This window comes from Cryptomeria japonica, chromosome 1 (assembly GCF_030272615.1).
Source record: "Cryptomeria japonica chromosome 1, Sugi_1.0, whole genome shotgun sequence".
In the NCBI taxonomy this organism is placed as follows: Eukaryota; Viridiplantae; Streptophyta; class Pinopsida; order Cupressales; family Cupressaceae; genus Cryptomeria; species Cryptomeria japonica.
This window is the reverse complement of record NC_081405.1, coordinates 675,225,770-675,242,231: the sequence shown is the minus strand read 5'-3', so window position 1 is coordinate 675,242,231 and position 16,462 is coordinate 675,225,770. Positions and strand designations below refer to the sequence as shown.

Genomic DNA, 16,462 nt, shown 5'->3' with positions numbered 1-16,462 from the left:
ATTCAATCTGTCATCATATATATGATCTGCTGGGTTTATATCTATAACCACGATCTTTAGAGATCACTGATTGCTGTAGGTTATTGAATTCCTCCAACTTGGTGATAATCACACACTGCTATATTCACAGACTGCTCTATATTAACTCCTTATTGTATTGCTGTATCATCTACTCCAAAGGAAACACACTATGTAGATATATGATACCTGATGGCTTTCAATGAAGTCGTGACTCTATACGAAGAGACACAATGGCCATTCACTACATTAATTTGTTACAAACTGATTCATATAATTGGAATTATGTTCAACCGGGATCACATACAATTGGTTATGAATAACCGATACTGATCATTACATAAATGTTATGTCCCCTACCCGATCTATTTCAATATGCTAAAATTGATTGATATTTTTCAATTAGTTATTAACAAATGCTTATTTATTTTCCTCATTAGATGATTAATTTCATTATTCATAGTTCTTAATCTAGATATCAGATCCTGCTACTACTTCCGTTTCAAGGGAGAAGGGTCTATGTATGTTAGCAAAGCGCTTAGAGACCAAATACAATAGGTTTCCTCAAAGTTTACAGATCCAAGTCCTTACCTATCTTGGGTCTATACCCTCAAGGCTTATGGGTCGTTGATCCCCACCCTATCTTGGGACTTAACCTATTGCTTGGATTTAGACTGCCCCTCTTTGGAACATCTCAATCCCCAACTTCATAAATACTGACAGTAGTAACAAGTATCATATATAAACATATTCTTCTTACTGTTACTAACTTAAGGGTTCTTTCTGATTTACATTCTAATATTGTTATTTGTCTGATCAAACACTATCTCTCTCTCTCTCTCTCTATATATTAAGTATGACTGCTATACATATTGCAGTCTAAAATAATATTACTATTAAATTCTGCATAAGAACATTATCAGGCTTCATATATTAAGCATACATATTAAACACATCCCCATGCATACCACCAAGAACAAAGACGTTACTACCTGTAACTTAAAAACAGTTCTGATCTGATCTGATCTGTGGTGATGCCACTGGAGGCTTTGATTCCTTTCCCTTATATCTCTCAATGTGAGAGAGTAGTTACACCTCTTCATCATGTATGCCTTTTGGCAAGAGACATACCCTTTCACCATTAGCACCCTTTGAAAGAGTGCAACTCTTCATTATTTCTGCGCTTTGGAAGGGACACAACCTTTCACAGTCAGATCTGTACTTATTTAAATCAGATCTGCACTTCCGATTTTCAAATTGTCCCCCTCTCAAATGAGGTTCTATTCTCCCTTTTATATCTCATCGTTGAGAGAGTCACAACTTTTCCTTCCATGTCTTTGACCATTCATTTACTTAATTAAATTTAATTAATTATATTCAATTATATTCTTTTATATTTTAATTTAATTTTTTAATTTTTGTTCTTTAGTATTTTAATTTTATTATTATTATTAAATTATATTTCAAAGTAGGGACATCAAAATAAACAATATTAAACAGCCCGATAACAAAATAGAATTGATTAATATAAATCGATAGTTAATAGGTTATACACGACTATAGTAAACATGACAATGATTACTAGAATAACAAATCGGTAATCACAATTAGTCTATTTGATCTGCAAGTTAAGAACATATTGACAGGAACAAGTAAATTGAATACACACAAATGTCTAAGGCCGATAGGCCAATTAGATATTTGGATTAGCTAGGTTGGTCAGAGGAATCCGACCGTAGCTATAACATCTTCAACAGCTAGGGGAGTCCCTCAGGTCGAGACCACCACTAGAGCCTCATTAACTGTCTCTAACTCTGTTCTTCTGTCTGCATCATTCTTTCCTCGTATTTGAGTTTCTATATTCATCTTTCAAATGATAAGTGTGAGGGTATGAGTCTTGTTTATCTTCTGGGTTGTACAACTACAAATCATACATGTGATTGCAAATGATAATGAATGATCCGTTTTGGGTTGTATTTCCAAGAAGTATTGATGATCCATGTGGATGAGCACTGAAATGCCAATTGGAAGGACTAGCTTGTTGTGGTCATAGCTTTGCAACTGTAGCTTGAAATGACCAGTTCAAAACATGTTGGAAAGCTTAAAATGTGTAGAACATTATCAAAGGGCATGGAACTCGACAAAGTTTGAACCCCAAGAACCACCCAAGAATGTTCAATATTTTACAAACCATGATTCTGGTTCAAATGTGGGTATAACTGCCAATTTTATTTGCCCTTATCCACTAGCCCAGTTTGCCCCAACTTCAGCAGAGCACACCATCTTCTCCTGAGTGTTTTTGTTTTTTTATGTTCTTTATTGTAGAAGTTGAGGTGCTTCACCTGCAAGGGGAGTGGTGTAGTTTTGTAACAAAATATTTCTTTGCAGAAATCACATTTCTGTAAATAGCTCTTTTCCATAAGGCATTGCAGTATGTATCAGATATATTATATTGGATTTACTCGACTTTTCTTTGATTCATTGCTTTAATAACACTTCAAATTTCTGCAATTTAGTGGGTTATCCATGGATTGCCAATTGAATTTGGATCAGTTGATGTTCTCTACATAAAGGATATGTCAAATGCAATAACTCAGGATCTTGTCTTTTGAAGAGAATTAATGATGAATTTTTGTCCTGTTTACTTTTACTGTTTTGCATCTACATTTTCTACTTTCTCCCCTAGATACTATGCCATGGTTTGTTCTTATTTTTATCTGCCAGATAAAGAGTTGTTAGGCTTAGCTTCAAATATGTCCTGAAAATAATTGATAAGCTGTATATCTCTATTAAGTGCTGTGTTTGGCAGTAATGAGTTACTTTGAAGAAGGCACTGCACTAGGCTAAAATTGCGTGTAATTAATTTTTTCGGTGCTTTTTCTGTCATAACACTGTTGCTCAAGTCTTTAATAATTTATGATTAGGGCTTTGGATGCATACAAGTACAAGACTAGCAATTAAGAACTCAAGGTTTTGTTTGTACTGCTGCATTTTGGTGAAGTTTTATAAATACAAATTTTAAAGAATAGCAATACTCAGTTAATATGATTTGTTTTTAAATGGGCAGTTTTGGTAAATCTATGCCACATGTTAAAGGTTTGATGTCTTGTTTGTAACTCCATCTGGCCTAGCTTTAGGTTTCTCCATATATTTAGCACTACAAATTGCATAGACCACAAAAATATAAAATTTATTCTTCTTATATTGTTGCTCTATTAGCAATTTACCTGTTTCACTTTTGGACTTATCAAGAATTTTATTTGGTTGTTCGTAGACATCCTTCTTCTAATGTTCTTATTCCCGCCCTTCGAGCAGTGGGCAATATGGTTACTGGAGACAATATCCAAACTCAGGTATATATCAAATCAGATCTTATTGTTTTCAAAATTACAAATATGATATATCCTTTCAACATAATCAGTCGTCAAGAAAGTTGTGTAATTGCTTCAGATTAGTTTCTTCACCAAAATAATTTGTGTGATCTTTTAGAATGGTTGCTTGGTTTGTTGTGTGTTATGTACATCCTTCTGCTCATATACAGTAGCCAAATTGTGGATTCTATACCATAGGATGGCTGTAAGGTGCTAGCAAGCTAGTCATGGTTCATATGAAAACTATTTGATTTTCACATCTTACATGCATTAATTTTTGTACAAATCACAACTATTACTTACATCAGAAAAATATTGACAATCCTGACATAATATCAGCTACATTGGCTTTTTACTCAAATACTGGGTTCGTGCATTTAGGGGCGGAATTGGAGATGGGTTCGATATGGATTCTGGTACGAGATGGGTTTGTCCCCGGGTTCGTACTGGGTGGCATGTCTAGCCATAGACAAAAATCACGACGCTAGTTAAACATTCATGATTTAATTTTTAGACATTAACGATAATATTAAGATAACTCAATAGAATAGTTAAACATTATTTCTTGGAGAAAAACGACTATATTGAGTGTAACATTCAATATGTTAAAATTAGATATCTAAAAACATTATATAAGTATAGGTCTTAGATAACATTATTTTCTGTAGAAAAATTGTTATGATAGCCAAGATCATCTAAGTAAAGGTCTTTGATAATATCTAAAATTTTAATATCTTAATATTTTATTTTTTAAACATTCATGATTTGTTTGTATTCAATATATTAAAATTAGATATAAATTATATAATATATTTATTATTTATATATAAATTAAAATTTAAACATATTTTTATCATAATTTTTTTTGAATTTATTATAATATATTCAAGTTTAATATAATATTGTTTAACATTGATACTAAACCAACTCTCAAATTAGAAAGAGGAATGGTGTTGAGGAGAAGGCTTGGTCTGCAACCAAGAGATTTTAGAGATTTCAGACAGAGAGATCAGCCTAGGTTTTATGCTCAGCCTGCTTTCAGATCTTGGTCAAAACCAAAATGGGTTTGGGAAGATTAGAACAGGAGCCCTATTCCTTCGCAGTTGCGGATGGATAGTAATGGCAGGAGTAGGGGTTTCGGGTGGAGTAGAAATGACACTTTGGGGGCTTTCAAGGGCCTCAACAGCTTTCCCAATGGTTTGAAATCAGACTAGAAAAGTGTTTGAGACAAGGAATGGAGCTCAAAAAAGATCCCAAGAGCTAATGAAACTGATAAGGTAAAGCAGCCTCAACCAGAAGCTAAAAAGATGTCTTTCTTTCTTGACAATATAAGCTGGGATGACTGTTTCTTTTTTGAGGGTGAGAGGTTTTTTTATGAAACGGGCGGGGGAGTGGCCCGCTTTTAGTCGAGTTAAGATGTGGTGTGCAGAGAACTGGCCGTTTAAAGTAGATATTAAGACAATGCTGAATGGTTTTTTCTTGGTGATTGCGGAGAATAGTGACAACAAAAACTGGGTCTTTAACAATGGACCCTTTTTTATGGGAGGCAAGGGTTTGTTTGTTAAAGAATGGGAGCCCAACTTCAATCCTCTTAAAGCTCATTTAGAAGAGGTCCTGATCTGGTTGAGACTTTACGATCTACCGCGGGAGTATTGGAACGAAGAGACCTTCATGACTATCGGAAATAAATTGGGCTTCTACATCAAATCGGATGAAGCAATAGAAGCGAAGGATTTTAGTATGTATGCACGCATTTGTATTGGTTGGAAACCGCATTTCCCCTTGCCAACTACTATTGAGATTAATACTAATGAAGGGTGTTGGATTCAACAAATTGAAATTGAAGAGAATATGAAATGTTGTAAAATCTGTAAAAAAGATGGGCATTTGGAGGAGGTGTGTTTTGTTGGTCTCAAGGGTAAATCCTTAGAAGCAAATGAGGAAGCTACTATAGATTGTGCAGGAGGAGATCAGGGTCCGGAAGGAGAATATTTTGAGTGATGTGGCTCCGCCTTCAGCTAGCCTTGCTTCAGGTATTGAGGACAGTGGGGTGAAACAACCAGTCCTTAGTGTTGATGGATCTTTGGCCCAAGGTTCTAGTCAGGTTATTAGCCAAGCAGAGGCGACTCATTTAGTGGAAGAAGCTCTAGACAGAGTGGAGAAAGCAATGGAAGCCTTAGAAGCAGATAGGAGGGTTCAACAAAGGGATCAGGACATTGCAGAGAGTGACCAGGTTGAGAATGGTAGAACGAAGGATAAGAATATGGGGACAGTGAGTGAAGCTAATAATGATTCAGACAACATGTCCTGGGATGATGAAGAGGATGAGTGGGGATTGATGGACGAAGAAGGCATTGTGGATATTCGAACTATTGACCAAATTGATTCTCAGGTCCTAAAAGCTTGCTTGGGGGAAAAAAATCAAGAGGAGGGAAATCAAACAGAGTTAGACTTGCTATGACGGGAAGTGCTAAGGTCAAAGTAAATTAATAGTAGGGAAGGGGGTGACCCTTCCTGAAGAGAAATGGAACTCATTAGTTGGAATGTCAGGGGATGCAATGCCCCTGACAAGAGGTGTTTGATCAAGCTTGGGCTGGATCAAATGAAGCCTGATTTAGTTTGTTTACAAGAAACTAAGATGAGCTCGAAGGAGGCGGGAAGTCTTTTGAGATGTTGGAGGATGTGGTCGGGGGTTTTTTGGAATGCGAATGGTTCTGCTGGTGGCCTTGGCATCCTTTGGAACCCAGTCTCCCTGGATGTTGAGGAACTAGCGAACTCCCAATCTTGGCAGCTTTGCAAGTTACATTCTTTTAGGTTAAACTGTGATTTCTTTGTTTTGAATGTCTATGGTCCTGCTAAGGCTCGAATGCAACCAGAAGCTTGGCAACAATTATCTCTTATTTTACAAAACTTATTTGATGAGTTGGTCATTTTGGGCAGAGACTTTAATGCAACCCTTGAGATGGCGGATAAGAAAGGGGGGAGAGTGGGTTTTAGAAGCTCGCATGTGGAATTCTAGAACTTTCTCTCTTCTAATGGGTTGAGAGAGATCAAGACTAACTGTGGGGCCTTTACTTGGACCAATAGAAGATGGGGTTTGGGGCACATTGTAGAAAGAATGGATAGGTTTTTCTTGGGTGGTTAATGGGAAAATAAACCATTATTATTTGAGGCTTCCATAAAGCCATTTGCTTCTGATCATTTTCCAATAGAGTTACTTGTTTTTCTCAATAGTGCTTCAATTAGGTGCCCTTTCAAGTTTGAAATAATGTGGTTATGGGATGGTGGCCTGCGGGATTTGGTGAAACAATGGTGGGTTGAGGCTTTGACGGTGATTGGCTCACACGCTTTTATGTTCTTCAAAAAGCTTTAGTTTTTGAAAGAAAAGTTGAAAGAATGGAATAGAATTAATTTTGGGAATATCTTTGCTGACAAAGTTGCCCTTGAATCAGAGTCAAGTGAGATTCAAGAGAGCATAATGAACCGGGGAATGACAGTTGACACCTTCAATAAGGAAAAGGAGTTGAAAAGCAAGTACAATGAAATTCTAGCTAGGGAGAAGGTGTACTGGAGAGAGAAGTCTTGCAAATGTTGGTTAAAAGTAGGTGATCGAAATACAAAGTTCTTCCATAATTCAGTTAAAGTTAGGAGATCCTGGAACAAAATTACTACAATTAAGAGTAGGGATAACACATTTTTAGACAATATGGAAGCCATTAATAAGCAGGCGATGGATTTCTTTAGCACGTTATTAAAACAAAATGAGGAGTTAAATGACCTACGACAAAATTTGTTGCTTGCTAATAATCCAAAGGTCATTACTGAAAGTTAGAATCAGGCTCTTTGTAGACCAGTCACATTGGAGGAGGGGAAAGCAACTGTTTTTTCGATGCCAGGGGATAAAGCCTTGTGACCTGATGGCTTTCTTGCTTTCTTTTACCATCATTTTTGGGAAGTTGTTGGGATTGAAGTTTGGTTTGTTGTGGAGGCAAGAGAAAGTGCTTGTGTGGCAAAGGAATTAAATTGTACTTTTATTGCTTTGATCCCCAAAGTTGAGAAAGTAGAGACTTTTAGTGACTTTCGCCCTATCTCTTTATGCAACATTTTGTACAAAGTGATTGCCAAGGTTATGATGAATAGAATGAAACCAATCTTGAAGACGATTATCTTTGAAGAACAAAGTGGCTTTGTCCCTGGTAGATCCATAGTGGAAGGCATAATCATTGCTCATGAAGCCATTCACATAGTGAGGAAAGCTAAGGTAGATCGGATGCTGATAAAGATGGATATCAAGAAAGCCTATGATATGGTGGATCGATCCTTTTTGCTCCAAGTTTTGAAAGGCTTTGGGTTTGTTGAACAGTGGTTGAATTGGGTGAAAACTTGTATTGATGGACCTTGGTCCTCAATACTTGTCAATGGTGGTCCTTAGGGTTTTTTCCAATCCTCAAGAGGTTTACGACAGGGTCATCCTCTCTCTCCCTTCCTTTTTATTATTTTAGCTGAGGCCTTGGGGAGGCATATTCAGAACCTCCGAAGGAATGTTCAATGGAAGTGCATTAGTATTGCTGCAGGATTGTAATCTTCAACGCATCAACAATTTGTTGATGATACTATTCTTTTTGGGGAGGCCTCCCTTAGAGAAGTGCATACCATCAAGAAGGCCCTCGCTTCCTTTTGTGAAGCCTTTGGACAACAGGTAAATTGGGCTAAATTTGATATTTTCTTTTTTAATACCTATTGATGTGTTTTTTATGCACATGTGAACACAAAATAAAATACCAAGGTATCTTATCCTCTCTTGAACAAAGTCTCATATGCTATGCTTCGCGATCAAATGAGACAACTCCAAGGTTACGAAATGTCAGGTCTTGACTTGTGGATAAGTTCAGTGGTTTGATGTGATAATGCTGGAATCACAAGGGGACTTACGTTGTACATGAACGCTCAATCTTATCATGGATTAGGATTGGTATGCCAATAACTTAGGATTTGGCAATGTAGTTCTTGACTAAACTCTAACAAGAATTTTCTAAAAAAATGACAAAGGGGAATAGGGTTCAGGAAATCTATCCTAAGCCTAAGAATGTAGGAAATGATGAACAAATTTAGTGGAATCAAACCAGGCAAGGTCTCACCATCAAGTCGAATAGATTTTGACACGAGCTTAGTGCAATCATCTAAGGTATACTTCATAGATTTTAAAATTACTATAATCAAACATTGAGACCATCCAAGTTGATGCATATCAATGGACGTATAATAATCGAAGTTAAGCTTGCACAAATTTCCAGTTGACCACGCACGACGCACTTACAATCAACAAGAGGCTAGTGGTATGGATTGATAGATTCCACACAAATATACTCAACAATTCTTTCATTCAATCTAACAAACATTGAAAGCAAATTCTAAATCTAAAATTCTAATCTAACTTGGAGGAATTGAGAACCTTGAATGCAAGACAACACTTGAAAAACAAAATCACCATCAAGTCGAAGAATGATTTATATTCAAAAAGTTGTAGCATATACCAACAATTCTTCAAAATCTCTCTCTTACAAATGAGAGGCAATAGGGCTTATATAGAGCCTCAAAAGAAATGAATGGCTCAGATTGATTCAAGATCAACGACCAAGATTACAAGATAAAACCCTAATTAGGGCTTGTTACAACCACCATTACATTGGCCAATGAGAAACGAGGGTAAGTAAGATAAATAATAGTTGGTGTAGCGCCATGTGTCACTTATTCCCTCCTTGAATGAATGTTGACTTGGTACCCCTTTGATTGAACATATGGTGATTAGGATGCCACCTTAGCTTGCCTTATAGACTTAGTCAATTTGCCTTGTACATTCCTCTTCTTCATAATGTTTGGAATTCCTTGTGATACTTTGCATTCCATCCTTATGTTAAGGAATTCCATGAACTGTTCCTTCCTTATGTTCAGAAAATTTTCCCGATCTTGGAATCTTGAATTATTTCCTTCCTTGGCGCTCTTTGATATTGAAATTCCTTGATGTAGTTATGGATTTCTTGATGTGAAATCTCTTTGCACTCATGTCTTGAACTCGCTTCCCTTCATTTGTTCATCATCAAGGTGAAGTCCTCTTCACGATTGATCTAGTCGTCATCTTCACCTTCTGGAATCTCTGTCCGGAAATCCTCATCCAATCCTTGAAGTGTTGATCTTCCTCATCCGCATTTGTGATGTTGTCCTTGCAATATGCATCCTTCTCAAGCCTTGATCATCATGCTTCCCTTCCTCACAACAATCCTCCAAAACAAATAAACATTGAATCAAACACCAGTATGATAAACCTAATTTCAACCTTGGTGGGAAATCCATCCGTATATGGACAAATTAGTCCTCAAAACCATCCACATTATCCTTGCCCATTGCTTCACTTGGTGGAAATTCGATGTCTATCTGGACAACTTCCTTCCTTTGTAATTCCGTACTCAAGTGGAAATCTGACCCTCATCCATACTCATTGTCCTTGAAAATTTTGTGTTGACTGGATCATTAGTCGATGGAGTGGACATTCGGACACCATTAGGACTTTGTTCCTGACATTTGTCCCAATATGTGATAGGCAATCTTAGAAAACTGTAGCACCGACTCTGGAAAATATGAAGGTCCGAATTGAAGTCTGGAAAATTCTCCTCAAAAATACCTGACCTTTAGACTTAGGATAAGTCTGATCACAATAGCTAAGTCTGAAGACACCCATGTAAACTCAGAAAATCAAGTATGAGGAGCCCAAAAAATGAATGTCCAGGTCTGGAAGTATCACTTGGAGGTCTGAAAACACTCTGAAAATGGTGTATTGAAGTCTGATTTTCTAATTCTTAAGTCTGAATACACCCTTTGAAAGTCTGAAAACCAAAAAGTTTGAAGACACGCTGAAAATTATGAATATCAATGGCTGGAAGTGGTCACAGCCATGTCACATGCTTGCATTTGAATTATTTTACCCTCCAAAACTCAGAAATGGTCACATTTGGGCACAATTATGTGGCCGGAAGTGAAGTTTCAGTCTGAAGATAACTTGGTATACTTAGAAAAATGTCAAAATTGGTGCTCGGAAGTATACCACAGTTCTGAAAATGCTTGGAAAAGGGTGTGGAAAAGTCTAATTTTTAGTTCTTTAAGTTTGGAGACACCCTTCCAAGGTCCAACAATGGCTGCCCAATGTCTGAAGACAACCAGCAATTTCAATAAATCAGTCATTTAAACTTGTCGCAGTCATAGGAAACACTTGTATTTGATGGATTTTACCTTCCCAAAGTGAAGTTTGTCAAATCTGGGCACGAACAAAAAGCTGGTAAAAAATATCTAAGTCTGAAAACAAATTTGAAAGTGAAGTTTCAGACTTAGATCAGCAATGGAAGCTTCACCAAATGCCCAAAAAACTCACCCAAAATGATGCACAATGAAAATCTCCCAAGTATGGAGGTAGCTGGAAATGAAAATTAGTCTGAAGACACCTGCAACTATGGAGTTTCAGACTGTAACAACAATGTTGTACCTCAGAAAATGCTTCCAAATCACTCCAAAATGGCTTCCCAATGAAATCGCCTAAGTGTGCGATGGCTGGGAGTGAAAAGTTAAATCTGGAAATGAAGGTTCCACCCAACAATGGTGTCCAAATCATTTCCAGCAATGGCGTCAAACTCTGATCTGAGTGTAATGGCAGCCTCCCAGCAACAATGGAACTCAAGAGAATCACAAAAATCACCCAAAATGAAGGGCAATCTGCCTCACAAACAAAATTGCAGCCCCTCCAAACATGCCACCATCTCCCAAAATCGCTATATGTGGCTTAATCAGCCATTAAACATGCTGTAACTCCTCTCCAATGGTGGCGCCCAGGTCTGATTGGGCAAACAAACTCTTTAAATCTGCAACTTAGCTTCCAAAAATGGTGTCCAATGGACACCTGGGTAAAAATCGCCTAACTGGGACCTTCAATCTGCCTTCAATCAGCCACTTAGCCATCACCATCAGCACTTATAATGATATTTTAATGCTGGTTGGGTCCTTTTATTCTTGTTCTCCACTTGAAATTTCACCACACGAGCAATGTGGGATAAAAACTTGCCTTTTATACTTGCCTGGGAAAATCGATTTGCATTAGGAAAATAATTATTAAATGATCATTGCAAATCATTAAATGATTGTTTTATTTTTTAAATAATTGTCAACACTTGTAAAAACAATTAATTTCGGGTCAATTTATTTAAAATATTTTAAAATTTAGATCAAAATTGATCCTTGGGGGGAAAATTGCCCCATGTTGGGATAAAAATCCCAATGAAAACTTATTAAAAATCATTGAAAATGTCTTTGGGGGAAAAATCAACCCCTGTTTGGACAGTTATCCGGACTTAAAAATCTTCAATTTGCACTTGGTGGAAATTCGCACCAAGTCTGGAATCACTATCTGCACTAAAATCCACAAAAAGTCATCATGAAAAGCTCTGGTGGAAAATCGATTGTCATCAGGAATCCTCACCTAAGTCTTTTGCAACTTCATCCACACTCCCTAGGGGAAATTCAAAGGTAGTCAGGAAAATTCCCAACACAAAGACACAATTTAATCATCTTGGTGGAAAATCACCCCTAGTTTGGATTTTGAATGGGGGAAAAATAGGGCATGTTTGGATTCCAAGGGAAATCCATGTCCAGTCTGGATTTTGAGTGGGGAAAATCATGGGTAGTTAGGAATATGAGGGGAAAAGCATCTCTAGTTTGAAATTTTGACCTTTTCACCCTTAGAATGTGGATTTTCATCTGGAATATGATGATTTTTCCACTCAAAACCATTAGGAAACTTCAAAAACTCAATAAAACTCATCTGGAATTGGGCAAAATCACCAAAATTTGAGCGAAACAAAAGGAAACCTATCGGGATAAAGTGCAAAACCAACTTGAATAACTTCCTAGTGTTGAGACATGGACCAGCTAGGACTCGAACCTAGGACCTTCCATACGTTGCTAGAGTGCTCTACCACTGAGCTACTGGCCCCTCTTGGACCAATCCATCGTCGGTCTGGGTGTGGCTTATTTCCAACACCAACACCCCCCCTTAAGCCACACCTCTCGTGTGCTTGGGGCTCCTAGCCTAGTCCTGGCTCTGATACCATGTTGAGACATGGACCAACTAGGACTCGAACCTAGGACCTTTCATATGCTACTGGAGTGCTCTACCACTGAGCTACTAGCCCCTCTTGGACCAATCCATCCTCGGTCTGGGTGTGGCTTATTTCCAACACCAACACCTAGGAGCGAGAAAACAACCCCAAAAGGCCCTAAAACACCTTGGCACTCAAAAGTCACCGACGAGGACATTGAAAAACATGTTTACGCTCAAAAGGTCCACGCTTAGACACATTTACACTCAAATGTCAAGGCAAAACTAAAACTCAACACTTAAAAAGAATAAATCAAAACCCTAAGGAACCCCTAGACTTAGGCAAAACTCAGGATCACTCTAACATTTTGACATTTTAAACACACGATCCTATTCAAAATTCAAAACCCTCTCATCGGCAAAGGCAAACACTAGGAAATTAGGCAAAACTTCTGCTCTAAAAAGCGAAAAGTGGGGTGCCCATTTGCAATGGGGCGATGTGTGAAGGTGTCACAACAATACCCCGTTGGATCGGCAGAGAGATATTGTTAGGATCCTTGATGTATAAGCGGGAAACTTACTAGGTAGATTCTTGGGTACTCCTCTCTTTGGGGGAATAAGTAGTGTGGAGCTGTGGCATAGGTTGGTGGATTGTTGTGTAAACAAGTTGGAAGGATGGAAGAGTAATGGCTTAAGGCTGAAATCGGTGCTGTCTGCCATCCTAGTTTACTCTATGATGTGTTTGAAAATTCCTAAGAAAGTAGTAAGAGTAATTAATCAACGTATGCAAAAGTTTTTTTGGAATGGGAAAAGTGACCAAGATAAAATCCCACTTTTGGCTTGGGACAAGCTTTGTCAACCTAAAGAGTCTAGAGGTGCGGGCTTGAGAAATTGGAGCCTCTTGAACGAAGCAATGGGAGCGAAACTCATTTGGCAGATGTATCTCAAGCTTGATCAGAAGTGGATTCAAATTTTGACGCATAAATACTTGGAATCCAACCAAAGAGAACGGATCTTGACTATTCGTGATCCTTCCAGAGGCTCCGCTATATGGAATTTTCTTGTTTCTTGTAGGAAAGTGATTACACAACATCTAACATGGCAGTTGGGGAGTGGGGATAAAGCTGATTTTTGGAAAGATTCTTGGGAAGGAAGGCCAACACTCTTTTTGTGAGCTAATGTGGAGACAATCAAGCAAGTGGCGGAGTTGCATTGGGGGTCCAAGGTTAGTGACTACATGGAGAGATCGAGAAGGAATGGAGTGGATGAGTGGAGATGGAAGGATATCAGGACACTTCCTTTGTCACCCCCCCGCAACTAGCTATGTTTGATGGCATTCTAAAAGAATACAGACCCTATCTCTCACCCAAGGAGGATGTTTTGAGATGGTGTGTCTCAAAGACATGGATGTACTTAGTTAAAATAGGATATAAGGTGGTTGAGGAAGCAATGGTAATAGAGGACTGGCCGATCAAACTCTGTTGGAATTCTCATTGTCTACCAAAGGCTGGTGTTTTTGCTTGGTTTGTTATGAAAGAGAGAATTCTATCAGGAGATAGACTTAGTCGACTGGGGTTTAATGGCCCTTTCCAGTGTGTAATGTGCAAAGATGATAATGAATCTTTAGACCATTTGCTGTTGAACTGCAAGGTGGCTCAAAGTGTCTGGAAATCTTTGCTGCAAAAGCTTTCGTGGGAGATCCCGTTATCGTTGAAGGTGGTAGATCTTTTTAAGAGTTGGTTTGAGGAGCATAGGAAATTGATTTATTCATGTATCTAGACTGTCATGCCCTCAATTGCAGTATGGGAGATTTGGAAAGAGAGGAACAAACGTATTTTTCAGGAAAAGGAGGAATCAAGTGAGATGCTATTGATAGAGTTGAAAGGGCAATCTCAAAAGTAGTGTTTGCTTTGACAATTAGTCACAACTTCTCAAAATATCCGTTCAGCATGGCTGACAAGTTAATTCAGGCCAAATGGTCCTTGCTGAAGTTCAGGCCTACTCATGGGCTTTTTAGGGTTAATCCTAGTGGTGGAGGGGCTTCAGACAGTGTTTTAATTAAAGGAGCTCAAAGATTGCAGGATGGTACTAACAATGAGGCGGAGGCACAAGCAGCATTGCTTGCGGTCGAATTGGCTTGTAACCTAAAAATTCCAAAGTTACATTTAGAAGGAGACTCCAAAATTATAGTTGATGCAATTTCGAAGGGTTCCTCTCCATGTTGGTGAATAAGTAAATTCATTTCAATTATCTGTTCAAAGTTACTCTCCTTTCAAGATTTGCGAATTTCACATATTAAGAGGGCAGGGAATGGGGTGGCAGATTTTTGTCCAATGTGGCATGTGAATTGGACCCTTTTGTTACCCGGTGGTGGGGTAGTGTTGATGAGGAAGTACTTTGGCCGACTCAGTTGGCAACTGACATTATTGTTTTAAATGCTCATGGTACTGATGAGGGTGTACTTTGCATCGAATTAAATGCAATGTGCTTGGAGAATGGTTTCTCAGGAAGGGTGACGGTGCAACATTAGTACTATGCATTTATGGGAGGGATTGATTGTGCGATGGTAGGTTGGAGTAATCCTTTTCTTTCCTTTTCTCGATGCTTCTATGGAGAAAGCTGCGAAAGGAAAGAGACTGAGAGAAAAGGCGTGAGGTGGTGCCACTGTAGTTGTAGAGAGATGGAAGCGAATTTCATGCTTAAGTCGAGAAAACAATTATGCCCGTTTCTCGACTTTGTTTCAGAACGAAGATTGAATGGAATGTTCTTGTTCAAGGATGAGAGGTTCGTTAAATGTGTGCAATTGATTCTGGGAGATTCGTTTGGCGACTTAAGACACAGGTAGGACAAATATGGATGTCTACTCCTTTATTATGGCGTGGGGGCTGGATTTGGGAGATTCAGTGGAGGTTGTGAGAGGGCTTATGACAACAATAGTGCACCAAGATAACTTGGAAGGCATGGAGTCAATCTTTGAATGGGCAGTCCTTGGTGTTGGGTTCAATGTTCGGGAGGGCATTGTAAATTTGAATCATGAGGTGTTTGAGAAATGCATTGCCTTTATGAGGTGGCCGGAAGGTCCTTTCAAAGCCCGTTGCAGAGAGGAGGCTTGTCGGGGATGGGAGGCACTGAAGGTCTTTGTGCGGCTGATGGAGATTGAGGCTGAATTGCAAACGGCGAAGGAGGAAGCGGGTCTTGCAGAACCTAGAGCTAGATGACAAAGAAAGAGGAAGGTGGTGGCCTTTAAAGTTGGAGAAAGGCACGGGTAGCCGTGCTTAGAAATGTTGTTTCTTCTACTGTGTGTAATGCTTTCTGGGGTTAAACTCTGGTTTTCCATCTTTTATCGCAGACTGTTAAGTTGTATGGCAGGCTGTTTAGATGTCTTTCGTAGTTTAGATGGACAGAAAATTGGTTTTTTGAGCATTTTTTTGGAGCTCAGAACAGTGGCTTAGGTGGTTTTGGTAGGGTGGTTTGTCAAGTGGTTTTTGTCAATTGCTTGGCTGGTTTTGAGGATGGGTGGTATGTGTTTTTTTTGGATGGACTTTAAGCTTGCAAGGATGTAAATCTTTTATCTTTAATAATATAATAAACTCTTATTATCGATAAAAAAATAAATATAATATTGTTTTATTTTTGATGTATCCGTACCCAAGGAAATTTTTTCGCCATACCTGTGAATTCGTACTGTTGACGTGTATTTTATACACAATCATACACAGAATAAAATACCAATAGGCATCTTATCCTCTCTTGAGAAAATAGTCTCTAACTGCTGAAGATCTGCAAAAAGGATCAGTTAGGTAGACTCCAAGGTTCTTTTAGTAGGGTCTCTACGTGTGGACAAGCTTTTTTAGTGGTATGATGTGATTTGCTGTTTCCTCCAAGGGGTCTTACGCTTTCGAAGCTCGAAGATTTTACTAAACTAAAGGAACTT

The 16,462-nt window shown here is 38.4% G+C and overlaps 1 protein-coding gene across 2 annotated transcripts in view; it reads left to right on the top strand.

Moving 5' to 3' along the window:
• The window catches only part of LOC131026752 (importin subunit alpha), a 127,989-nt gene that overhangs the window by 53,775 nt on the left and 57,752 nt on the right, over nt 1–16,462 (top strand). For both annotated transcript variants that reach the window (XM_057956692.2, XM_057956691.2), the window contains one exon: nt 3,293–3,371. In XM_057956692.2, coding sequence (XP_057812675.2) covers nt 3,293–3,371 — 79 coding nt within the window. The remainder of the gene's footprint in view (nt 1–3,292; nt 3,372–16,462) is intronic.